Genomic DNA, 26,093 nt, shown 5'->3' on the forward strand with positions numbered 1-26,093 from the left:
CTCGTTTGAGATAAGTGCACTGCTTTTGACCTCTGTTGGCAGAACTCATGCTGTAAATTCTTGGAATGCTTTGATCTCACTCTACTAGCAGAAAATATAGAAACTGAAAGCAGAAGGCCTGTTATTGTCTCTCACTGTCCAGTGCACACTAGTGACAAGTGACAAATACACATTACAGCAGTAGTAATTAGAAGCAAGGAAATGTAAATGTAAGAAGAAATGAAAAAAAAAAAAGCCAAAATAAATTGGCTTGGAGCACTTGCAAGCCTCTAAATAAATTGGCCGCTAAAGGGTTAAAGGAATACTATCGATTAACATGTTTTATTCAGTTGAGACAGGAATTGTTGGGAAGTGCTGCTAAGTAATGGCGTATACTTTTGAATGCTTTATCTCTTTGTTTACTGTTAACAAATTCCTTCCACACTTTACTGTTTTCAAAACTGACAGCTGAGTGAACCATGAGGGGAGGGGGATTCCCTCACACTACATCTGTTAATCCTATGTGTGAGAGAAAACTCTCAGCAGTTGCCTGTGTCCTGTGTCTCTCTGACTGAACTGTCTGCAGAGAGCAGAGGAAATGTATCTTAAGTTTCACACACTATTAGAAATGTTTATGTTGCGCATAACACCACAGCTTTTCATATACTGTAACGCTGCAGTCTGACATACAAAAAACAGTGTAATATTGAAACAGTTTTACCTCTGCAAATGAAACATTACAAAATCTACACACAATGAATTCAAGCTTTTGCCTCTGATATGTATCGTGAAAAGTAGGAAAATATTTACACATCTACTTACACATTATTTGTACATTGTCATTTTAGAACACTTAGTTTTGAAGGGGGGTTCCTTTAAAAGGGGGTTTGGAGTTAAACATTTAGGGCACTTAATATCTGTGTTTCTGTTGTATTTAATGATGCAGTGGAGACTGGTGTACAATGAAGAGCTGAGTAATACACTCACACACACAAGTGGATAATCAAATGCTACTTTTAGTTTAATTGCCATTTCCCACAATTCACTGGTTTTATTAAGATGTCACGTCAGTGATTTTCTATTTCGCTGGCAGCATTATCTGCTAATGATATGTCATTGCCTTTGCCCATATCCAGTATAACAGCGTTTTGTAAAACTGTTTTATTGGGCAGGAATTAACTTTAGCCCTACAAGTAATATAGATCTAGGTCAGCACGCTTCATATTTTATGTGGAAAGTTAAGAGCTAAGGATTGTATTTGCAATTATATTAAACCGTATTTTAAACTTTCTGAAAGTGCTGTATAAGTGCTATACACAACAATTTCCTAACATGGAGTTTAAATTCCTGTCTGTAGGAAACCATGGCCCTTTGCTGCCTTTACCTAATCGCTATAGAATGGGTTCCCGAGATACTCCAGAGCTGGTGTCTTATCCGCTGCCTCAGACCTCTTCCTACATTCATAGTAGACCGCCTGTTGGCTCAGTAGCCATGGTCAGTGGCCTGTGTCAGGAGAAGATGAACTGCTCTCGGGTTTTCAACCTCTTCTGCCTATATGGAAACATTGAAAGGGTAAGGTTTTTATTCATCGGGGTAAGGTTCCTTCAAGTTCGTGTTTTGTTTCTTCTCTGGCTTTTTTATTGTTATTATTTCTATATAAGATGTTTAGCTAGGGCATGAGTAGGGCTGGAGGTGCAAAAAGAAATAAGAATTCTTACACGTTTGCAGGAATGAGAGGTATAGGGTCTTGGGTTATGATGTGGTCAATGTGGGATGAAGGGTTCTTAAAAAACAAACCAACCTCTGGGAAAGTTCTTGGATGCACAGCTGCTTTTGTGGCAGTGGTTGTGTTTTTGTTTTTAGCATACAGTACCGTAAGTCTTTTTGTTCTGTTTTTCCAGTTACACTCTGAAGTCACAGCAAGTGACAAGAGTTAATTAATTAAAATCTGTCTGTGCTGAGATTTCTATGCGTTGTGTTCCAGGTCAAGTTCATGAAGACCATCCCAGGCACGGCCCTTGTAGAGATGGGTGATGAGTATGCCGTGGAAAGGGCAGTCACACATCTGAATAATGTCATGGTTTTTGGAAAAAGGCTGAATGTTTGGTAAGAAGAAGAAAAAAAAAAAAGCATATTAAACTGTTGTTATCCCAAACAAGGCATAGAATTAAACATTTGTTATACAGCCTGTGTATATTTTTTCACACAGTTTTCTTAACTTAATAAGCAACTTTTAAAGTCAATGGGGACCTGGGGGAAAAAACAACCAAATACTTGCCTAAGGACAGACAAGACAAATAACATTTATATCGCGCTTTTCTCCTGGCGGACTCAAAGCGCCGGAGCTGCAGCCACTAGGGCGTGCTCTATAGGCAGTAGCAGTGTTAGGAAGACTTGCCTAAGGTCTCCTACTGAATAGGTGCTGGCTTACTGAACAGACAGAGCCGAGATTCGAACCCTGGTCTCCTGTGTCAGAGGCAGCGCCCCTAACCATTACACTATCCAACCACTAAGGACAGGGAAGGCTCTGGGTCCTATAGAGCCTTACCGCTTTTCTCATGGTCCCTGCCTTCCCGCATTGTCGCCCCATTTAGCAGTATTTTGAATACTGCTCTCTGCCGGATTCGGAAGTCTTCGAGAGTCTGAGTGCTCCCAGAGATGGCAGCTCACGCAGCCGCAGTACAGAGCCGCCTGTCTTCCAGAGCACTCAGGTTCCCGAAGACTTCCGCAGCCTGCTCCAGGGGATTCAAAGGGGGGAGCCAGCGCTGCAACAAGAGGACCATGAGAAGAGTGGGAAGGCTCTATAGGACCCAGAGCCTTCCCTCTCCTTAGATAAGTATCTGATTTTTTTTTTTTTCCAGTTTCCGATTGACTTTGAGGCTGTGGAGTTGCAGTAATACCCCAGATACATTCCCTGTGAAAACATTGATCTGGTCAGGGAAATAGTTTTGATTGCCTCTTAAAGAGACTCAAAAGCTAAAATATAACTTATCATGAAATAACCTCACTCAGTAAAATATATAGATTTGTTATAAAAATAATATCTAATTCTTACCACATGTTACTGCAATCAATCAATTCATTCATAAGCCACTCCCCCCTGTCAATTTTGCCCCTGGCGATTTTTCTTCTTTTGCCTGGCCAGCTCGCACAGCATTGTGGGATTGCTGACATCACTGGCAATCCCACTTACAGAGCCTGACCCACGAATGGCTCAATTTGCAAAATCTCGAGAGATGATGCATGGTAAACTTCTGCATCATCTCACGAGTGAGAGACCAGGAACACAGGCTGAAGCAGCTGCACAGCGGGGAGTGAGAGGCTTAAACAGGGAAAAGGCAGAGAGAGGCTGGTGGCTGCACAGTGGGGAGAGAGATGATTTAGGGCCCTTTTCCACCAGCGCGTTTGCGCTGGCTGAATCGCAAAGTAGGAATCGCGGTAGGTCATTTCCACTACCACGATTCGTTTTTGACGGGAACGCGCGGCGAAGCGATATTTGCCGCGATTTTGCTATGCAGTGCATAGCATAGCAAAATCGCGGCCGCGAACGTCGGGGAATCGCCGGTAATTGCGATTCAGCAATCGCTAGCGTTCAGCGTGAACGCTAGCGACTGCTAGTGGAAAAGGGCCCTACGTCTGCAGGAGGTTATCTACTATGTCATCAGTCCTTCCTATTTGCACGGGATTTCCCAGACATAGTTACACAAAGGGGAGGGCAGAAGACTGGAGGGGAGGACAAATGCTGGAGGGGAGGCACAAAGCTGAGGGTGTACTGTCCCAGGCTTCAGCATGAGAAGCAAGATGGCGGTGCTACAGCAGATCTAAATGTGAGTCTATTCTATGCACTGCAATATACCAGATGTAAACTTTTTATGTTTATCTAACTGTACACAGTGGCCTCAATTCACGGAGCATTATCAAACGTTTATCAAACACTTCATCAAACGTTTGATAATTTACCTCATGGGTAAAATCTCATTTTGAATTCACTAAGGTGTTATATATTTGTTGTACGTTTTATCGGTAAAACATTCGATAAATATATAACACCTTAGTGAATTTAAAATGAGATTTTACCCATGAGGTAAATTATCAAACGTTTGATAATGCTCCGTGAATTGAGGCCAGTGCATAGATTGCATATATGTATTGCTGTTCAAACTTTTTTTTGGCTGTAGGTAGTCTTTAAGCCTCACACACACGAGGCATGTAGCCCGATAGGGTAGCAGTGTGTTCTGTTGGTATGCGGGTGGGGGAGGAACAGGAAGCTGCGAGGCAGTGACATCACGTGGCAGGTGGGCTAAGTGAAGAAAACATCCTCAGCCAGCGTTCAGCTGAATTATCTGCCAGGCTGATTGCTGGCTGAGAGGGGTCGGGATATGCTGTTCACACGCTGGATTCTGGTCAGAGGTGTTATCGGCTGCCTTGGCTGTGTTTTATCTGGCGTGTGTACAGGGCCTCTGTATAGCCTTGTCTGTTCTGTAACTTATTCTATGTTCTCTCTTTCTTTTTCCATTTCTAGTGTGTCAAAACAGCAGTCTATTGTTCCAAGTCAAGTATTTGAGCTTGAAGATGGTACTTACAAGGATTTTTCAATGAGTAAGAATAACCGGTTTACTAGCGCTGGCCAGGCCTCCAAGAACATCATCCAGCCCCCGTCTTGTGTTCTTCACTTCTATAATGTTCCCTTAACAATGGAAGAAGACATCTTCCATAAGGTAAGCTATGCTTGTAGAGTGTTTTGTTTTTTTCCTCGCTCTCATTACAGAATGGATGTTTCTTGCGTTAGTTGTTTGCAGTACATTTTTATGCAGGAGATAAACCATCTTGTTTTCACATCCCTTGAAGAGAACCTGACGTGAGAGGAATATGGAAGCTGCCATCTTCATTCTCTAATAAACAATGCCAGTTGCCAGACTTATGTCTGCCTCTATTACATCAAGCCACTGGCCCAGAATGAGCATGCAGATCAGGTGCTGTGACTCACAGAAGTTGAATTCAGTGGAAAATTATTTTTAGTTCCAAGCTTCTATCGGGGCAGAGTAATATTGTTGCTTAGAGTGTTAGTCTCTCATGACATTTCATGCCTTGCTATTGGTTTCTTCACATGATAGATATCCAATAGGGAAATCTGTGTTTTCATTTTTGCTCCTTTTCGCTTGTAAGACTGTCTTCACTTCAGAGCATCCGTTGTGTGGAAGAGCTCCTTTCCTGTTGTTTCAGCCCATTAAAATGACACTATTATAAATGGAACATACCGTAGCTTTACATACTTGTCCGTGCTGGCTTGTGTGTGACACGGCGCTCCATGACCCATCAAAGGCAATACGCTACACTGGCTGGGAAAGCATTCATTCCTCGTTTTCCTTTCCAAGAAGCTTATAAGAAACCATATACTTTATCTACTAGTCTTCAGCAGTGGTATAACTAATGCGGAACTCTGGATCAGATTTATTTTTAAACAATTGACTGCTATTAGATGGTCAAATGCTCTATCCCAGGGCTAGGCAAACTTTTTTTTTTGACTGCGGCTCCCATTCCTCTAGTGGCCCGCATACCCCTCCTCTCCTCCCTCCCTGCAGAGTTGCGGGTATGTGCAATTAAAGGTTTTACTCGCCCATTCACTTTACAGTGGTGATCTCCATGGTAATGGCAGCCTCCTATGATAGTGTAATAGTTAAGTGCTCTGCCTCTGATACAGGAGACCCGGGTATGAATCTCGGCTCTTCCTATTCTGTAAGCCAGCACCTATTCAGTAAGGAGTTCTTTGGGCAAGACTCCCTAACACTGCTACTGCCTACAGAGTGCGCTCTAGTGGCTGCCTCACAAAAGCTTTGAGTCCGACAGGAGAAAAGCGCTATAATGAAAGAAAGAATATGAGATACTGTTATGTACTGACGGGTGGGTCTTATGATGCTGCCTTGGCCATGGAGATTGGTGCTGGAAAGTGCATTTGGGTATGTTAAAATATCATTCTGCAATGCAATATAATTTTTCAGGTGGGAGGAGAGGAATCTGGCCCTCTATTGGCGGGCTGGAATTACAACAGTAACGGGCCGGGCCCTATTTTGCCCAGCGCTGTTCTAGCCCTTGACTGGGATATGATGAATGATGGTGGGGGTAGCTGAGAAGTCGGTAAATAGCAGTCGTGATTGTAGTCTCATGCAGTGACCTGCAGCAAGCACTTTTTCTAATAAACACAGGCTGCACTGTTTATTTAAAGACAAAAAAACCCCTTCTTTCCATGGCTGGTATATACAGCTGCAGTTATGCAACCACTGTGATCTGATATGACCTGGGCAGGGCTGGCAGACTATACCAATGTAATAGCAGGCAGTTTTCCATTTATCTAGTGTAGTTTTACTGTATCACTTACATTTCCATTGGCGATCTCTAGATATGCGTTAGTAAAGTGGCCCAGAAGTCATCCGTCATGTGGTTTCAGAGCAGTGGCGTTACTGCGATTCATGGGGCCCCCAGCAAAACTTTGATGAGTCCCCCTCAATGTTTACACCCCTTTCCCTTGCCTCCCCTCCATGACCTTGGGGCCCATTTTACAAGGGTCATAAAACCAAGTGTAAAGGGGAAAGGGTCGCCCAGAGAAGATAAAATATGTTAAAAACAAATAAAATGAAAAAAAGTGAAGTGGCTTACCTCAATGAAGACAAATTCATGTATTAAAAGAATTTTATTGCACTGGCAACGCATTTTGTGGGTGCCTACCCACTTCCTCAGGCCAAATAGCAGTGCCTAATAGTGCTTGTAGCCACAAACAAGGCGCCTTTGAGAGGATACGGATAATTACTAGAACATTAGTAGCAAAGAAAATATTCTCATATTTTTATTTTCAGTTATATACTGTTTTTTTTTTATAACATCATTCTGTAATATTTGCAGTTTACACACTACTCAGCATTCTAAATGATTTTACAGAGCAGGCCAATGAACTATTGACCTGACCTCTGGAGAGAAAAAGAAAATATAGTGACTGATACTTGAGCTAACAAGCTTCTGAAGGCAGAGATCTCTGCAACTTTAAAAGTCGTGGAGCTCAATGACTCTTTTGCATAGATAACTGGAGTTTCTTAACTCTTCCTGTACTGGAAACAATATTAGACTTATGTCTCTGCTCCTAATGTTTTATTTCTTAGCTGTACTACACATACAAATCATTAGATCATAATTTTGTTTTCCTCTTCAGTGTCTCTTTATGTAGTGGCAGGATAACAAGTTTATACTGGAGTTTAGTTTTAAGTACCTCTTCCTAAACATTGACTCATACGCCTTCTTTCCTCTATCATTTAATGGGTTTTTTTTGTGTTTGTGCTCTTCTTTCAGCTCTGCGAAGAACATGATGTTCCTAAATTCATCAAATACAAAGTGTTTGATGCAAAACGTAAGTAGAACCTGTATTTCAATACAGTAAGTTTTATCATGTTAGCTTTATGCTGCTGTCTTTAATATCTGTTTTGTATATCTGCTGCAGCATCCTCTAAAACACTGTCTGGCCTGCTGGAATGGGAATCCAAGAATGAGGCTGTGGAGGCTCTCACAGTATTGAATCACTACCAAGTGAGAGTACCCAGTAAGTTACCTTTCTGTCATGTGACCTGTACAGGGTAATGGCTGCATCAGTCTATAGATTTCTTAGTGTGCACTCCCAGCTGTCTCTGTGATTTATTTTAAAGTAAGAAGTTTTAAATCGGGATGATACCATTTATTTTAAATTGTAACTGTCAGGCATAAAATAAAAAATAAAATTCTTTATTTTTATCTGGTAAACAAGTAATAAGAATGCTAGCCAGGCAATCCAAAAGTTAAAAATCACTATTACTTGTTGATAAATGATCATTCCTTAGTTTACCTGACTCTTATTTGGTCCATTGCCACACAAAGGAAGTTGCAGGGCATACTGGGTTGTCTTTTTTTTTTTTTCTCTTCTTTACTTTCCCCTCGGACTTAACTAATGCAGCCTGATTGGCTGAAGCCTCTTTCCCCCATTGTTTTCCCCTCCCACACCTCTGTTCCTCTCTGATTGGCCAATATTTCTCAATGCACTTTCTATTGCAGACCTGGGTGGGAGTGTCTGAAGACTGGGAGGAGGGCGGGCAATGATACAGAGTAAGGGAGGAAATGATGTCAGGATTGGCGTCAAGATAGACAAAATGGAAAATCCGAAGAAGGATGATTTTTTTTTTTTTTTTACTATAGAAAAATCACTAAAATCAAAATGTGCAATACTTATGTAAGTAGAGCAAGTATTAATCTACTTACAGTATATGTGTTTTTTTTCTGAGATAGTATGGCTGACAGCTCCACTTTAAGCTTTGAAAAAAGGCCCACATCCCTGACAGAGCTGAGGGCTTCAGTAACAGTCATATGTAAGACTGCTCATAATTCAATATTATTTCATTTCAGGTCCACTTTAAGTGAAAGGTTAAAGTGTTACGTAGCTCTGTTTTCTGTGCTAACACAAAGCAGCAAAAGGACTTCAGTTGCCAGCAATAGGGATGGTCATAGAGATGCAAATAATTCTGAGTTGATGCAGGATTATGTAATTTTTGAATGCAAATATTTGCAGCTTGAAAATAGACCAATAAAATCCCATATATCTTTAAAATGAATATATTTGCATGAAATTGTCATAATTCTGCATCAACTCAGAATGATTTGCTTGCCATTGACAATCAGCAATAAAGCTGTAGCTTTGAAGATTGCTGTAAATATTTTTGTTAAGCCTCATCTACATGGTACAATTTTCCATCAGATAGGATCTATTAGATGGATCTATTAATTTCTAACCGGTCCATTCGGATTGCGTTAGATTTTGCAATAGATTTTGGGTACTTATCAAAGCAAAATGGATTGTAAAATTGATCTGAAACAATTTGGACGTCTACACACGATGCAATTTCTTATTAGATCCATCTAATAGATCCGCCTATCTGATGGAAAATTATACCATGTAGATGAGGCATTAGCGTACATATTTCATGATAGCGTACATCTTTTCATTATACCATACAACTTTTCATGGTACCGTGTATCATTCATGCTATGCTGACAGAAGAAAGGCAGGGCAGAATTTTGACTTTCTTCACTTAAGGGAACAATATCAAAGTTGTAGTTTTTGCCCTGAACCCCTTTAGGAGGCAGAAAGGACTAAGAGAATGGCTTGATGGTTTTTGTAGTCAGATATATTAAATGTGCATCTAAACTTCTTAAAGGAACATTATCAAAGATATTCAGTATCTGGCAGCAGCATAAATTAATGTGGCAACAGTAAGAACTGACATAGCATATATTTTTGCTGTGCAGTGTCCAGTTTTTCTGCATGTACCTTTTTAGATGGCATCCCCATAACAAACTGACGATGACAGGTAATGGACCAGGTCATTATGCGAAGTGATTCCTCGTTCTTATTGGATTCTTATTGTGAGGCTCCCCACACTAGAAAGCGTTATACAGCGCACGACCCACCAAAGTAAGGTTCTATGAAGAGCGAGAGACAACTTCTCTCGCTCCTTATCTGCCCGGCCAATAAGTTTCTCCCTCCTCTTTTAAGAGTTCTGGTTCACCATGAGCTTTCTGGGTCCATTTCTCGCCATCCTGCAATTGACTTCTGTGTGCGCAAGTAGCCACCGCATCATGCAGGCAAATGAGCCAGGGGAGGGAGCGTCATTGCTCCAAAAGTTGCCAAAGAGGGGGACTTTGCAGGAGGGAGAGGAACAGACCCAGCAAGCTCATAGCGAACCAGAACTCTTAGAAGAGGAGGGCGGGCAGAAAGTAGCGAGAGTGGTAGTCTCTCGCTCCTCATAGCGCCTTACTTTGGCGGGTCATGCGCTGTATTATGCGCTCTGGTGTGGGGGAGCCTCTCACAATAATATAATCCACAGCCGCACTCAGAAAAGGGAATCGCCTTGCATAATGACCTGGTCCATTGCCCAGATTAAGAGGACGCTGTCTATAAGGTACGTGAAAAAAAAAAGACTGCACAGCAAAAATATATGCTGTCAGTTCTTACTTTTGTTGCCACATTAATTTATGCTGCTGCCAGAAACTGAATAACTTTAATGGTGTTCCTTTAATGATGTAGAACAAAACTGCATTGCTTTTGAATGCTGACCGTCCGCAGCAGCACATCCTACTACACATACACACTGAGAGCTAAACCACATCCTCCTAATGGCAGAAATAGCCTGTGAAAGAAAAGTGCATATACATCTTTCCATTGCTAACGGCCCTTTAGTGGTTATTCTTCCTTTCTAGTTAAACATACAGGCAGTAGTGTTAGAGTAGACACCGGACACCAGTGATTGCTTGTAGTATAAATGAGGAAAAGAGGGGGAAAAGGACATTTTGTTAAATAAAATAAAAACACATTTCTTTCAACTGTTGTGAGAAGAATATGGAGGCTGTCATATTTATTTGTTCTAACATTACCAGTTTCCTGGCAGCCCTGCTGATTATATTTGGCTGCAGTAGTGGTGAATAACAGCAGAAACAAGCATGCAGCTAATCTTGTCAGATCTGACAATGTCAGAAACACCTGATCTGCTGCATGCTTGTGCAGGGTCTAGGGCTAAAAGTGTTAGAGGCAGATGGCAAAAGTATTAGAGGATCAGTTGGACAGCGGGTGATGAAATAATTCAGTCATGTGATCACTGTTGTGGTGTAAATACATTAGCAATAATAACATAATTCACAATTGTTTTCTAGTGTATTCAACCATTTTATCCAATACACTAAGAGCCAGAAGTTTTCACCCTTTCCAATCCTATGTCTCCCATATCTGACATTGGCCTTTTCCTGTATAGGTCCAATATCAGGCATAGTCTGACATAGGAAAGTGGCTGCCACTAGGTGGTGCTGCTGTGGATAAAATCCAGCGCAGTGTCAGCCTCTTTAGACCCAAGTGTCTGACTAATCGGCCAACACCATCCTCCCTCCTTATTCAATTTTGTGTATATGATTTCCCCCCCCTCCCCCCCACTATTACCTAAAAAAAACACAGCAAAAATGATTGACCCCCATATAAGCCGGGGGTAGGAAATGCTGGCCGCCTTATTCCCCTAGTGTGTCCCAGTATAGCTAGTATAGTGCCCAGTATAGCTAGTAAAGTGCCCAGTATGGGTAGGTAGTGCCCCAGTATCGCTAGTAAAGTGCCCCAGTATCGCTAGTAAAGTGCCCCAGTATCGCTAGTAAAGTGCCCCAGTATCGCTAGTAAAGTGCCCCAGTATCGCTAGTAAAGTGCCCAGTATAGCTAGTATTGCACAACTGTAAACCTACCAAGACAAGGCCGTCCACCTAAACTCGCAGGCCGAACAAGTAGAGTGCTGATCAGAAATGCAGTCAAGAGGCCCATGGTGACTCTGGACGAGTTGCAGAGATCTACAGCTCAGATGGGGGAATCTTTCCATAGGACAACTATTAGTCGTGCACTGCACAAAGTTGGCCTTTATGGAAGAGTGGCAAGAAGAAAGCCATTGTTAACAGAAAAGCATAAGAAGTCCCGTTTTCCACAAGCCATGTGGGGGACACAGCAAACATGTGGAAAAAGGTGCTCTGGTCAGATGAGACCCAAATTTAACTTTTTGGCCAAAATGCAAACCGCTATGTGTGGCGCAGATATGAAGTCGCACAGCAGGTGGGGTGAGCAGGGAGAACAGAGCTATCAGCCACTGCTCATCTGAATTGATCCGCCTGGCAGATCGACAAGCCGCCAGTAATCAGGAGTTGCGTTAGACTGGAGAGACTCTAAGGGCTCAAACCCACTAGCAGTGCTAATGCAATGCTATGGGTGACTTTAATAAAATCACATTCCTCTAGTGGTATAACACCCATAGCATTACATTATCGAGAGCTTTGCAAATCACAATGGCTTAATAATGTGTACTGCTAGTGGGTTCCACGCCTAAGGCAGGGATGTCAAACACAAAGTGGAACGAAATTGACCACCAACCTCAGTCTAGTGGTCACCTCCCTGACTTATTAAAATCTCTGGTGTCCAGTGGCCCTCCTCCCTCTCCTATACAGTTTCTTGGTGTCTAGTGGCCCTCCCCTATACAGTTCCCTGGTAGCTAGTGATTTTCCCCTTTCTTCCCCATATGACTTGACTTTGCCTTCAATATAGCTTCCCTGGTGGTTTAAAGTGGGCCAAACACAATGCAAAGTTGTGTTGTGTTTTTGTTTTTTTACATAAGAAAGCATGTCAATGCAAACAAAAACAATGTTTATTAAAATTAAAACTTTTGAAGGTGCATGTTGATGCAATGTTTTTACTTTTTGTAGATGGTTCCAATCCTTACACACTGAAGCTGTGTTTCTCCACCTCTTCCCATCTGTGAACAGGAGGATTCTGGGATCCAGCTACCATTTTGTACTCTGCATGGTTAATAATGCCTTGTAATGGATGTACGTTATTAGGTGTTTAAAGCAGCACTACATTTGTTAACTGTTTAGTTTCATGTATTTTAGAAATTTGAACATCATCGGCAAGATGTGTTTGTGAACATCTTGCAACTGGGTGTAATGGTAATTCACCTGGATTAAAGTTTGTGATTAAATCACACATTTTAATATGTAATATAACAAATCCTAAACCTGACTCCAGATTATTTCACTGTAACTGAATGTCCAACATTTCTTTTAATGTGCATGTGAGGGGTTGTTGAAAAATACTAAGCCCAGCCATGAAGCAGTAGTGGTAGGGACATGAAATATACTTATTCAGCATACTCTTCCTGATGTTATGCAAGCTTGTCAAAGAGAAACAATGTAAACCTGAGATGTTAAAACATAAAAAAAATTATACATACCTGGGGCTTCCTCCAGCCCCTTTTAGCCTAATCGGTCCCTCACTGTCCTCCTCTGACCCCTGGATCCTCCGCTAGAAGTCCCGGTGATGTGGCCAGTCGGTGCGCATGTGCGGCCTGGCCATGTGAGCCCGTCGCCCAGAGCTTCCTGTGCCTATGCGGGAGCACACGCGGCCCGACTGTCCCTGTGCAAACTGCCCGAATGGCAGAAGCGCTCTTGCCCACACCTATTAGGATATTATTGCTCCTTGTAATTTTGCCTGAGGAAGCAGGTTGTGGACCCGTGAAACTTGTTCCAGTTTGTTTTTTGGAGTACAAAATAAATATTTTTGCTGATTATCCCTGTGTATATAGTCTGTGGGGAGGTAAGTCCACCAATTCCCAATTTTATCCTGTTTTGGCGCCTCTGAAATTTTCTCACGGTTGTTATCCACCTTCGATGGATGGTTGGTTTTGCCCTTTTTCCTTTCTACGGAGAGTGACTTCTTAACCTGAATGGGGACAGGTGTATTCTCCCCACATATATCTATAGTGGTTGCTTGATTAGCAACCCACGTTTGTGAGTATTATACCTATTTTACTTTCACACACATGCACAGTAGCACGGACCAAATCATGCTTGGCTTTTTACACTGGCTCCCGAGTGGGTCCGTGCTAGTGCACATGCGCAAGCCATCAACAAGTGGCCTTTCGGGGGTCCCAAACGCTGAAATGGGCCATTGGAGGGAGAATGGGGGAAGCCTCTGTAGGATCCAGACGCTCCCTCCTCAAGGTGAGAACCTTATAGGGGCACTTTTCTCATTACAGGTTCATATTGGCCTCAATTCACTAAAGGCAGCTTGTTAAAATCATTTAGTTCAGTAAAATACTGCATTCGATTTTCACATCTAAAGGGATGCAGAAAAGCCTCAAAGTATATTTCCCCTGCTCTGCTACAATGAAGTCCTGCCCTCCAGGGCGTCAGACCAAATCAGGATGAGAAGCAGGGCTGTGCGGCTTTCCCTATTGGCTGTCTGTGAATGTCACCGCATGGAGAGAGTGAGTTATCAGCTGGTCAGTGCTGGAGAAAAATACCGAACGCTTTTGCCCGGTTTATCGAATGCACAAATCTTTGTGAATTGCATTTTCTTGAGGCATTTACCACACAAGTCGGTAATTTACCTCACTAGTCAGTATTTCTAATTTTCTGTGTGGTAATCGGTTTAGTGAAATGGAATTTGGGAAGGTGATCGGTAAAATCAGCTGTTTTCAGCATCATCGAATGCGGTAATGCCAAGTCAATTGAGGCCTTTGAGGGATCACAGTTGGACATGGTCCGACCACATTTTATCCATCGTCACTAGTCAAGTAAATGTATGCAAAACAAGGAATCAGTCAGTTATTTTGGGTACACATTTTGCAGAAAGTTGTGGCATACCCAGAATATCATGGATTATGGTACCCAAATGTTTTGCACATATTTGCTGGCGTGTGAGCATCAGCGTGGTTTCATCAGCATTCTCTGCTCCTCCTGATCTGTTGTCTTCTTTAGTAGAGAAGTTGCCCCTCCTAAAAATAGCTACCGATCTCTGATTTTTATTATTGAGACCAAGCTTCAGGCAGACACGAGACACGACCATTTATTACAATCAAAAAGAGAAACAAAGGTGATGACAAGATATGCAGATTTGAATATACAAAATGCATTCAATAGACAATACTGGCTCCAAGCGAATACATCCAGCAAATACCTTATCATTTAGCAATATTAGTCTTGGATGCAATTTTTGGCATATAGTTGGGCTTAGAACTTTTCAGCACCCCTTGTACATGAGTTTAGTTTTTGTTATGTATTGTTTCTACTTGGAATATCAGTTAAACTTTAAAAACTGAACCAAAACCTATTCCCCTTGATTATAACTGTTATGGTTCATGTAGCCATTTCAATAATGCACATATAAGGGTTATGGTTTATGTACCCATTTCAATAATGTACAGTGTGATTCCACCTTTTTGGCCAGAGCTGCAGAATTCTGTGTCTGTTTCCTAGGAACTGCTGTCTTATATTTTGAAATTCTGGAAATGACTCCCTGATGATCCTTATTGACATCTGAACACTGCTACTGTTTTTCTGATTGATTTCTCATAGAAGTGAATGAAAATTGATCGGAAAATCGATCGGACAGTAAATCTGCTGAAAAATCTCATTGTGTATTCCCAGCATAAGAGGAATTAACCTGTAGGTTTTGATAGCAATAGAACTCCATAGTTGAAGCTCACTTTTAAGTTTTCAGCAGAGATGAAATGGACTGGTAATTCTGTCGAGTGTATCCTTGTCTGTGTGGCCCTATTCTCGGTCTTTAGGACACCAGAGGTTGGTTGAACGTATTTTATCTGCTTAGAGTGTTCCCATATACGTTTATGTTTAATCTCCCATGGAGCCAGTAGTCCTAAGTCCAGCATCTAGTGGGGAAACCATAATCTTGTGTCTTAAAGTTCTCAACTATCTAGATCATGAGGAATCGAAAGAAAATGTTTCAGTAGAGTCTGTTTTGATCTCTAGAAGGCATTTGTCATGGCTTCAAACATTTGAATTTGAACTGAAAAGGTTTGTAGAGGTGGGGAAAGGTGAGCCCTGGTATTAGGCAGCCTCCCACCTACCCAGTATAGTTAGCCAAGTGAGCCCCCCTGTTTTAGGCAGTCGTCCATTATAGGTAGCCATGTGTGCCCCCCCCCCCATTAGGCAGCCCCCATTATGGGTAGCCATGTGTGCCCCCACATTAGGCAGTCCCCAATTAAAGGTAGCCACATGTGCCCCCGCATTAGGCAATCACCCATTATAGGTAGCCACATGTGCCCCCGCGTTAGGCAATCGCCCATTAAAGGTAGCCACGTGTGCCCCCTGCATTAGGCAGTCTCCCATTATAGGTAGCCACGTGTGCCCCCTGCATTAGGCAGTCCCCCATTATAGGTAGCCACGTGTGCCCCTTGCATTATGCAGTCCCCCATTATAGGTAGCCACGCGTGCCCCTGCATTAGGCAGCCCCCATTATAGGTAGCCACGTGTGCGCCCTGCATTAGGCAGCCCCCATTAAAGGTAGCCACGCGTGCCCCCTGCATTAGGCAGCCCCCCATTATGGGAAGCCACGTGTGCCCTCGCATTAGGCAGTCCCCATTATAGGTAGCCACGTGCACCTGCATTACGCAGTCCCCCATTATGGGTAGCCACATGTGCTCCTGCATTACGCAACCCCCATTATGGATAGCCACATGTGCCCCTGCATTAGGCAGTCATTCTGAATAGTTAGGGCGCATTTCCACTTGAGCGTCTGCGAGACGCGCGCTGGCTCTTCCGGGTCTGCGGGGAAACCAGACGAATCCCATCAGCCGTGCCATGCACGGCTATGGGATCCGCAGCCTCCCGCGGTGATTCGGATGGAAAAGCCGGTCGAATTGCTAGCGGTAGCGATTCAGCCGGCGTTACCATTGCACCCTATGGCAGAGTTTCTACGCACTATTCTCCTGCGGGGAAACTCTGCGGATTCGCGGCGGTTTCCACTCAAGTAGAAACGCGCCCTTAGAGAAGTTTTAATCTCTTGTGGACTTTAGTTGTTGACTGTGTCTTTGTTGAAATAACTCCCTAAAGGTAGAGAAATGCCATCTTTTACAGTTGTCACTGGACAAAGTGTCCCTACTGGGAAATGTAGCCCCATGTCATTGACCGTTACTATGGTACATTTTGGAATTTTTCTCTCTTGATGTCAGTGGACTAGGAAGGGAAAAATATCTCCCCAGTGAGGGCAAACGCACAAGAAAAAACTTGACAGATATTCTTAGTCCACCTTCCAAAGCATTTTATGTGACCTGTCTGGAGAACGCATGATCATCCCAGATGACGGTTTTGGGGGGATGATGGTTTGCAGAAGTTGTTGGGAAACAGAGTTTTGGTGTCTTATGTTGGACTTGAAACAACTATTAAAGGATGCCCATGATGCTTCTCATGATTATGAATAAACTAAATAAGGAAATGTCTTGTTTCAGTGTGATTGTTTTTTCTTGCATGTTTATAACAGTTGTAATAAATGTATAAATAAAGCTGAACTCAAGACTAATACGATTAAATACCTTTTCAAAGGGTACCTGAAGTGAAATTTTGTTGAAAATCTAATAGCATAGTGGTGCGCCCTTTGGATTAACTCGCCTTCCTACTCCCCTGGTTTGCTGCAATGTCGCTTTGGCTGTAAGCCATGAACAAGCATCATTTTATGACCGTGTGCCAGTTTATTTGCTGCCGGAGCATAGCTTAAAGGACTTACGAGGCCAAGAATTGAGAAAAAAAATAAAAAAGTTAGCTACCTGCGTCAGCTTGTCAGGCATGGAGGATACCGTCCGCGCCCTCTGTGCCGTTCCCCCGCCGCTCAATAGCCCCCCGAACGGTCCCCGACCTCGCGGCCCGGGTCGGGCTCTCCAGCCTGTACAAAGATGGCGGCCGGAGCTGGCTATGCGTACTGCGCAGCCGCGGCCAGCTTCGGCCGCCATCTTTGTACAGGCTGGAGAGCCCGACCCGGGCCGCGAGGTCGGGGACCGTTCGTGGGGCTATTGAGCGGCGGGGCCCCGGCGTAACAGCACAGAGGGCGCGGACGGCGTCCTTCGTGCCTGACAAGCTGATGCAGGTAGCTAACTTTTTTTTTTTTTTTTTCTTAATTCTTGGCCTCGTAAGTCCTTTAAAGGACAACTGAAGTGAGAGGTATATGGAGGCTGCCATATTTATTTCCATCTAAGCAATGCCAGTTGCCAGGCTGTCCTGATCCTCTGCCTCCAATACTATTAGCCATAGCCCCTGAACAAGCATGCAGCAGATCAGGGGTTTCTGACATTAATGTCAGATCTGACAAGACTAGCTGCATGCTTGTTTCTGGTGTTATTCAGATACGACTGCAGAGAAATAGACCAGCAGGGCTGCCAGGCAACTGGTATTGATTAAAAGGAAATAAATATGGCAGCCTCCATATACCTCTTACTTCTGTTCCCTTTTAAAAAGGAAACTGAAGCAAGTGGTATATAGAGGCTGCTATATTTATTTACTTTTAAACAATATCCGTTACCTGGCTGTCCTGATCCTCTGCCTCCAATACTATTAGCCATTGGCTCTGAACAAGCATGTAGGTCAGATGTTTCTGAGAAAAATCTGACAAGATTTGCTGCAGGTCTATGATTCCGACACTACTGCCAAAGATATTAGCGGGACAGCCAGGCAACTGGTATTGTTTAAAAGAAAATAAATATGGCAGCCTCCATATACCTCTTGCTTCAGGTTCTCTTTAAAGGACAACTTGAACGGGAGGGATACGGAGGCTGCCATATTTCCTTCCTTTTAAGAAATACCAGTTGCCTGACTATCCTGCTGATCCTCTGCCTCTAATACTTTTAGACATATACCCTGAATAAGCATACAGCAGATCAGGTGTTTCTGACATCGTCAGATCTTGGTGTTATTCAGACATTACTGCAGCCAAATGGATCAGCAGGGCTGCAAGGCAACTGGTATTGCTTAAATGATACATCCAGGCTAATAAAAAAAAAATCAAAATCCACTTACCTGGGGCTTCCACCAGCCCCTGGCAGTCGTCCTGTGCCCTCGCCGCAGCCCCGCTCACTGCCGGTGTCCGCTACAGAAGCCGACCTTGCCGTATCGGCTTCCTGTGCGCTCCATGGCACGGGTCACGTGGTCTAGCCGATCTGAGGGCTCTGCAGTGCTTAAAATGAACCCAAGGTGAGTGATATGGAGGCTGCCATATGTATTTCCTTCTAAGCAATACCAGTTGCCTGGCAGCCCTGTTGATCTATTTGGCTCCAGCATTGTCTGAATCCCACCAGAAACAAGCATGCTTCTAATTCAGTCAGATCTGACAATGTTAGAAACAGCTGATCTGCTGCATGCGTGTTCAGGGTCTGTGGCTAAAAATATTAGAGGCAGATGGTGGTCAGCAGGACAGCCAGGCAACTGGTATTGTGTAAAAGGAAATAAACATGGCAGCCTTCATATCCCTCTCCAGTTATCCTTTAAAGGAATCCTGAGTTGAAGAAAGCCTCTGGTTCCTCGCTGCAGTTCCATCTTCCTCCAGGACCCTCCCTTCACCCACGTTAACATACTCTCCAATACAGAGTTCATGGTATTTACTGTATTTTTTGGACTATAAGACTCACTTTTTCTCTCCCAAAAGTGGGGGAAAATAGTCACTGCGTCCTATAGTCCGAATGCAGGGAGTTCCTGACTCCAATAAGAACCTCCAACCCCCCGTAATGTCGAGGACTCTGTACTATGCCCATGCAGAAGAGGACATGGGGGACACAGGAGGACACAAGGGTGACATGAGGTACAAGGGGGCATAATCCACAAGATGCCCCTTCACCATGGATGCACCAAATTTAGTATATATATTTTTTTTCCCCTGGATTTTGTCCTCTAAAGCTAGGTGCGTCTTATGGTCAGCAGCGTCTTATAGTCCGAAAAACACGGTATATATACTGGCGAACAGTACTGTATAAGCTAGGCCTATTTTTAAAGTTGAGTCTCAAGCAACCAGAAAGCACACGTATCCTTGTTGGTGCCGGATACTGAAGATTTTTGGGATGATCCCATATAATCCCAAAGCAAATTTTATTAATGACCTAGTAGATGCAGTAGTGAGCAATGTTGCTATTTTTTGCAGATGATACAAAATTGGGCAGAATCATCAACTCTCAGGAAGATAGTGTCATATTGCAACAGGATCTGGATAGCATGGCTATATGGGCACATACATTGCAGATGAAAGTCATGCATTTTGGTCGTACCAATGGTCTAGCACCATACAAAATAAATGGGATACAATTGGGGACATCAAACTTGGAGAAGGACTTAGGAGTACTCATCGACAACAAGTTAAATAATCGTACTCAATGCCAAGCCGCTGCAGCTAAAGCTAACAATTTTGGGATGCATTAAAAGGGAAATAAAAACTCGAGCTGCTAGCATAATATTGCCCCTGTTTAACTCTCTAGTAAGGCCACATCTGGAATATGGAATTCAGTTCTGGGCACCACATTTCACAAAAGATGTTGCAGTTTTAGAGCAGGTGCAGAGACGAGCAACAAAATTGATACGTGGGATGGAAGGTCTCACTTACCAAGAAAGGTTATATAAACTGGGTTTATTTAGTCTAGAGAAAAGACGCCTTAGAGGGGATCTAATTAACATGTATAAATACATCAGAGGGCAATATAATAGCTTGGCGGATGAGCTTTTTGTCCCTAGGCCTTCTCAGAGGACTACTGGACATGATCTGCGCATGGAGGAAAAACGTTTTAGCCATTTATTTAGGAAAGGGTTCTTTACAGTTAGAGTGATTAAGATGTGGAAAGCATTGCCACAGGAAGTCGTTATGGCAAACTCTATACCTGCATTTAAAGGGGGCTTAGATGCTTTCCTTGCGTTGAAAGACATCCATGGCTACAATTACTAGGTAATGCCCAAAGATGTTGATCCAGGGATGTTATCTGATTGCCATCTGGAGTCGGGAAATAATTTTTTCCCTTTTGGGGCTAATTGGACCATGCCTTGTAAGGGTTTTTTCGCCTTCCTCTGATCAACAGGGATATGTGATGGAGTAGGCTGGTGTTGTACTTTGTTCTCTGGTTCAACTCGATGGACGTATGTCTTTTTTCAACCAAAATAACTATGTAACTATCGTATGTAACAAATGCCACTTGTACTTATTTTCTTGAATGAGAGCTGGGAAGGCTGACCTTGGATCCTGCTGTACTGTGATGTCACATGTTTTTAACAGCACTAAGCTAATAATACAAACACCCAGGGCACAGGACCTGATAGATCTGTCAGTGTGAATGTACAATATCTGTCTTTGCCACTAGTTACCGTATCTGCATTCTCACAGCTGTGTCAAATCCCTGAAACCTATAAGGAAGCATTCATTCATTCATTCCTGCCTGCTGTAGGACTCAGATCTTTGCTGAGCAGAAATGTGCAGTTCCATACCAAAAGCTGTCTACAGATAGTCCTAACACTTTGACATTTTTTTTAACAGAGTTACACTCACCTTCTCATGACGAGGTTAAAGAGACTGAAGCGAGTCCAAATTCACTTTTTTTTACATGTAGCCATGTTAAGCACTATAAGTCCTGCTAAATCACCGCTATCCCGCAGCAAAATGAGGGGTTTATAACCCCAAATCCCCTCTGCAAAATCCACAACTTTCAGCTGCAGCTCTGCCTCTATGCGCGTCAATCTCCGCCTCTCCCCCGCCCCTCTCTGTGAAGGAAGATTGAGAGGTGGCGATCAGGGGGGATTGATGCGCCAAGAGGCAGAGCTACAGCCATAAGCTCTGCCTCTATGAGGAAGTGCTCCCCAGACACGGCAGAGGGGATTAGGGGGTATAAACCCCTCGTTTTGCTGCGGGATAGCAGCAGTTTAGCAGGGCTTATAGTGGTTAACATGGCTACAAGTTAAAAAAGTGAATTTAGACTCGCTTCAGAGTCTCTTTAAGGGCATATTCACAGTGGGACGTTGCGTTGTAATGCGACGTTAAAATCACAACGTGTCTACGTTAAGAGGTAACGCACTGCAAGCAGTGAGTTACCACAACGCAACATTTTTAACGTGATTTAACCAATTAGGGACCGATGCAGTAAAAATCTACGTCGGGCGGGTGGCGCTGCGGTTCTGACCGGACATAAGCTCTACGTCCTATTCACTGCACTCCCCCGCTTTCTACCCACCGCAATGTGCTGCCCTGCCACCTCTGACGGCAGAGCACTAGGAGCCGTTTTCATTGGCTCCTGGCCCTGTCATTATTGTAAGCCAATCCCATTGGCTTACATTGAGTGACAGGGTCAGGAGCCAATGAAAGCGGCTCCTGACCGGCGCACAGCACTCTGCCGTCATAGAGAGAGCAGCCTGCGGCGGGGACAGAGCGGCGGGAGCGACGGATTATTGCGGCAATTCGTCTGTATGCTGCGTTTTAGCGTACCAGCAGCCTCTGGTCCTTAAGGGGGCAAAGGCTGCTGGTACCGAAGTGGTTAACATTGTGAATGTCAGATAGGATTAGCATTGCAGTGCAGTAAGCTGCGTTATAAGACTTTATAGCACGCGACCATAACGTTCCACTGTGAATACGACCTTACACTACAAAATAGCAAATATCTTGCCTTGTGCTAATTTGCCATATTGTCGTCGCCTCTGGCCATTTCGTTGCATCACTTCCGATACTTCCTCCTTCCAAGCCAATAGGAGGCAGTATTGAAGTGATGTGGAACGCAACGGCCAGAATCAACAAAGAGGGTGAGTTACAAATCCACCCCGCCCCACCCAAGCTGCGGCCTGCAGTTGTAAAGCCTCGAAACACAAAGTTGGAAACGTATCCCTCAGGGCCCTTTTCCACTAGCAGTCGCTAGTGTTCGCGCTGAACGCTAGCGATTGCTGAATCGCAATTCCGCCGTTTTCCCGACGTTTGCGGCCGCGATTTTGCTATGCTATGCACTGCATAGCAAAATCGTGGCAAAAGTCGCTCCGCGGCGCGATCGCGATCAAGTAAAAAACGAATCGCGGTAGTGGAAATGACCTACCGCGATTCCTATGTTAAAAAGCAAACCGTAGCGATTGTAAAATCGCTAGCGGTTTGCAGTTTTGCGATTCAGCTAGCGCAAACGCGCTAGTGGAAAAGGGCCCTCAGGGCCCTTTTCCACTAGCAATCGCTAGCGTTCGTGCTGAACGCTAGCGATTGCGATTCAGCAAAAGTACAAAATTTCCATGTGATTTTCCGATGTTTGCGATCACGATTTTGCTATGCTATGCACTGCATAGCAAAATCGTGGCAAAAATCGTTCCGTATCACGATTAAAATAAAAAACGAATCGCGGTAGTGGAAATTACCTACCGTGAGGCCTATGTTATTTAGCAAACCGTAGCAATTTTAAAATCAGGGCCAATTTCCACTGCTCCGGAATCTGCAGTGTTTCCGCAAAAGTGATTTGAGCAGGGAAACTGTGCTTATTCTGCCAATAGCTTTGCTTGTGGCATCATTTAACAAGCTGAACAATACATTTTCCATTGATTGCAAAGGCACCTTTCGCATTAAAAATGTTTAGTAATGAACTAAAACCAACACTTGAAAAAAAACAAATGTCATTTTGAAAATAATGGTTACTTTTAGGCAAACTTTTGCAAAACCACAAGGATACAAAATACCCATATTGGAATAGCCCTGATCATGATGTTTAAATGTCAAAATGGCTATACAGTACTTATAATAACTGCTTTCAGACATGTTTAGAGCTCAAAAAAGACTGACGCCATAAAATTAAATTGAAAAATACTACACATGCTAAAAAAAACAAATGCACTCAATGGGGTTACCGGCCTGCTTCATGCCCAGCTAGAAATCGGAAAATTGTATACCTACCTTCCGTAATTTTCCTTTCCTGGATCAGAAAATGGCGGCATACTCCTGGGTTCAACTCCTCCCCCTGAACCCGATTGGACAGATCTTTTGCATAAATTAAAAGAATCCAGCCCCCCTGCCATTCTCGTGAAAATCAGTCCTCGAATGGACAAGAGGGAGGGATTCGTATGCCGCCATTTTCTGATCCAGGAAAGGAAAATTACGGAAGGTAAGTATACAATTTTCCGATTTCCTGGACAGAAATGGCGGCATACTCCTGGGATATAACAAATCAGAAGTAGAGGGTGGGAAATGCCAGAAAATATACAATTTATTTAGCAGATGCCGACAAAACAGCTTTACCAAAGTCTAAAGAGGTTAAACATGCTGGATTGACATGATAATGAGATATAAACGTATGAGGTGATGACCAACTGGCCGCTTTACATATTGTATCAATTGATACTTTAGAAAAAGCTGCCCAGGAAGCTGACATACCCCTGGTAGAGTGGGCGTTAACTTCTCTGGGAACCTCCAGACCTTTTAACTTATAGCTAAGTTGAATTAGCTTTACTAACCAATTCGCTATAGTTCTGGTCGCTAGGGGCTGACCTTTCTTTGCTCCTTGGATATTTATGAATAGATGATCTGATACTCTGAAGGAAGAAGTTTTATCCAGGTAGGTTCTGATGCTATTTCCCACATCTAGTGGATGAAGATCGTTATCTGATGAAAAGGTAGGTAATGCAAGTTCTTGATTGATATGGAATGTGGAGGCGACTTTCGGAATGTGGGAAAGTACTGGCCTAATCACAACTCTATCTGGGAAGAATTGTAATAAGTTCTCCGAACAACCCAAAGCTTGCAAGTCAGAAACTCTCTTCCCCGACGAGATTGCTGTTAGAAACGGTGTCTTCAGGGCTATATTCTGTAAGGAGGCGGAATCCACCGGATGGAAGGGTGCATTTGAAAGGACGTCCAGAACAATACACAGGTCCCATTGTGGGAAAAAAGGCTTCCTAGGGGGCCTCATTTTCTGTACTGCCTGAATGAATTGGATCACTAGTGGATTGAAAGCCCACTTTTCGTTTGTCAGAGCCGATAATGCGGATACCTGAACTTTAATAGCCGACAAGCTTAAGCCTTTCTCCACTCCAGACTGAAGGAAAAGGAGTATGTCTTGCACTCTCGGTGAGATTGGACTTCTGTAGAAAATGAAATAAATCTCTCCCAAATCCGGTGGTACGTTGTATTTGTTGAAGCCTTTCTGGCTTTCAGTAATGTTGTAACGACTTCGTCCGAACAGCCCAGTGCTAACAACTTCCTCCTTTCAACTTCCAAGCCATCAAATTTAATTTGCTTACTTCTGGGTACAGCAGGTTGTCTTGCTGAAGCAGATTTGGGATTGCCGGTAACTCCAATGGGTCTTCCACACTCATCTCTCTCAGTAACGTGAACCAAGGTCTTCTTGGCCAATAGGGCACAATAAGAATGATCATGCAATGCTCCTTCAGTAACTTTCGTAATAAGCCTGTTATCAGTGGAAACGGGGGAAAGGCATAACCTATTTTGAAGTCCCATTTTTGCATTAGACAATCCGTCCCCTCTGCTAGGTGATGGGGGAACCGCGAGAAGAATCTGTGACATTTCGCATTGTGTGCCGAGGCACACAGGTCGATCTGTGGCATTCCCCATTTCTGAATTATCATCTGGAATACTCTGCCATTCAAGGTCCACTCGTGTGGGTTTGCAAAGTCTCTGCTTAAGTGATCCGCTAGGCTGTTCTGAGTCCCCGGCAAGTATATCGCTGACAGGTTTTGAAGATTCTCCTGTGCCCAAGACATCATCAAATCTGTTTCTCTCATCAACCTCCAACTTCTGGTTCCCCCCTGTCTGCGGACATATGAGACTGCAGTCGTATTGTCGATCTGTAACATGACCGATTTCTGGAAGATCATGTGCCTGAATGCCCTCAATGCCAGATGCGCTGCTCTCAGCTCCAGGATGTTGGAAGGAACATTTTCCTGTGGGAGTCTCCATTTTTCCTGCACTCGGGCCTCCTGGCAGTGAGCACCCCAGCCCATTTGGCTTGCATCCGTTGTTATTACGATTGGATCTTCCTGCTGAATCTGATGACAATTCTGTAGATGTGATTTGTTTAACCACCATTGCAAGGATTTCCTTACTTGTATTGGTAAAATGAACCTCTGAATTATATTGGACCTGTTCCAGTGGCGGAGAAAGAAAGTTTGAAGTACCCTCAAATGCCAATGGGCCCATTTTACCAACGGAATGGTCGATGAGAACGTTCCTAGTAGACTCATGATTTGTTTGGATGACAACCTCCTCTGTGATAATATCAATTTTACCTTTGTTTGTATAGATCTGATCTTCTCTTCTGGAAGGCATACTTTGTTGTGTGGTGTGATGAAACGGGCTCCCAGGAAAACCATATCCTGAGATGGTGTCAGCTGACTTTTCTGATAATTTATCAGCCAACCCAATCTCTCTAACTCTTGAATTAGTATCTTCTGGTGTACTAGTAAAGTCGCACGACTCTGGCTCACCAACAGTACATCGTCCAGGTAATGATACACTCTCAACCCTTGTATCCTCAAATGTGCTATCACTGGTAACAGAATTTTCGAAAATGTTCGAGGAGCTGTTGATATCCCAAACGGGAGACTTTGGAATTGAAAGTGTTGGTTGTTCATTGCAAACCTCAAGTATTTCTGGAACTTCTGGTTTATTGGTACATGCAGATAGGCGTCTGTCAGGTCCACCGTTGTCATCCAGTCGTTCACCCTTATCATTTTTATGATTGTCTAAAGTGATTCCATCTTGAAGTGGTGAATCTTTATGAAGCCATTCAGAAACTTTA

General features: G+C 43.4%; 1 protein-coding gene across 2 annotated transcripts in view; it reads left to right on the forward strand.

Annotated features, from left to right (window-relative positions):
* Nucleotides 1-16,801, forward strand: part of HNRNPLL (heterogeneous nuclear ribonucleoprotein L like) — a 62,129-nt gene extending 45,328 nt beyond the window's left edge. Inside the window, exons 8-14 of one of the 2 annotated variants that reach the window (XR_011019436.1) lie at nt 1,337-1,551; nt 1,964-2,085; nt 4,502-4,697; nt 7,318-7,375; nt 7,466-7,564; nt 12,271-15,812; nt 15,897-16,801. Coding sequence is in view for 1 of the 2 variants with exons in the window: in XM_068232206.1 (XP_068088307.1) it covers nt 1,337-1,551; nt 1,964-2,085; nt 4,502-4,697; nt 7,318-7,375; nt 7,466-7,564; nt 12,271-12,326 (746 nt within the window). In the remaining variant the exon portion in view is untranslated. Of the gene's footprint in view, nt 1-1,336; nt 1,552-1,963; nt 2,086-4,501; nt 4,698-7,317; nt 7,376-7,465; nt 7,565-12,270 lie in introns of both variants that reach the window. The other variant, XM_068232206.1, reaches the window with a different exon arrangement.
* The last annotated feature ends 9,292 nt before the right edge of the window (nt 16,802-26,093 follow it).

Source organism: Hyperolius riggenbachi, chromosome 4 (genome assembly GCF_040937935.1).
Source record: "Hyperolius riggenbachi isolate aHypRig1 chromosome 4, aHypRig1.pri, whole genome shotgun sequence".
NCBI classification, from domain to species: domain Eukaryota; kingdom Metazoa; phylum Chordata; class Amphibia; order Anura; family Hyperoliidae; genus Hyperolius; species Hyperolius riggenbachi.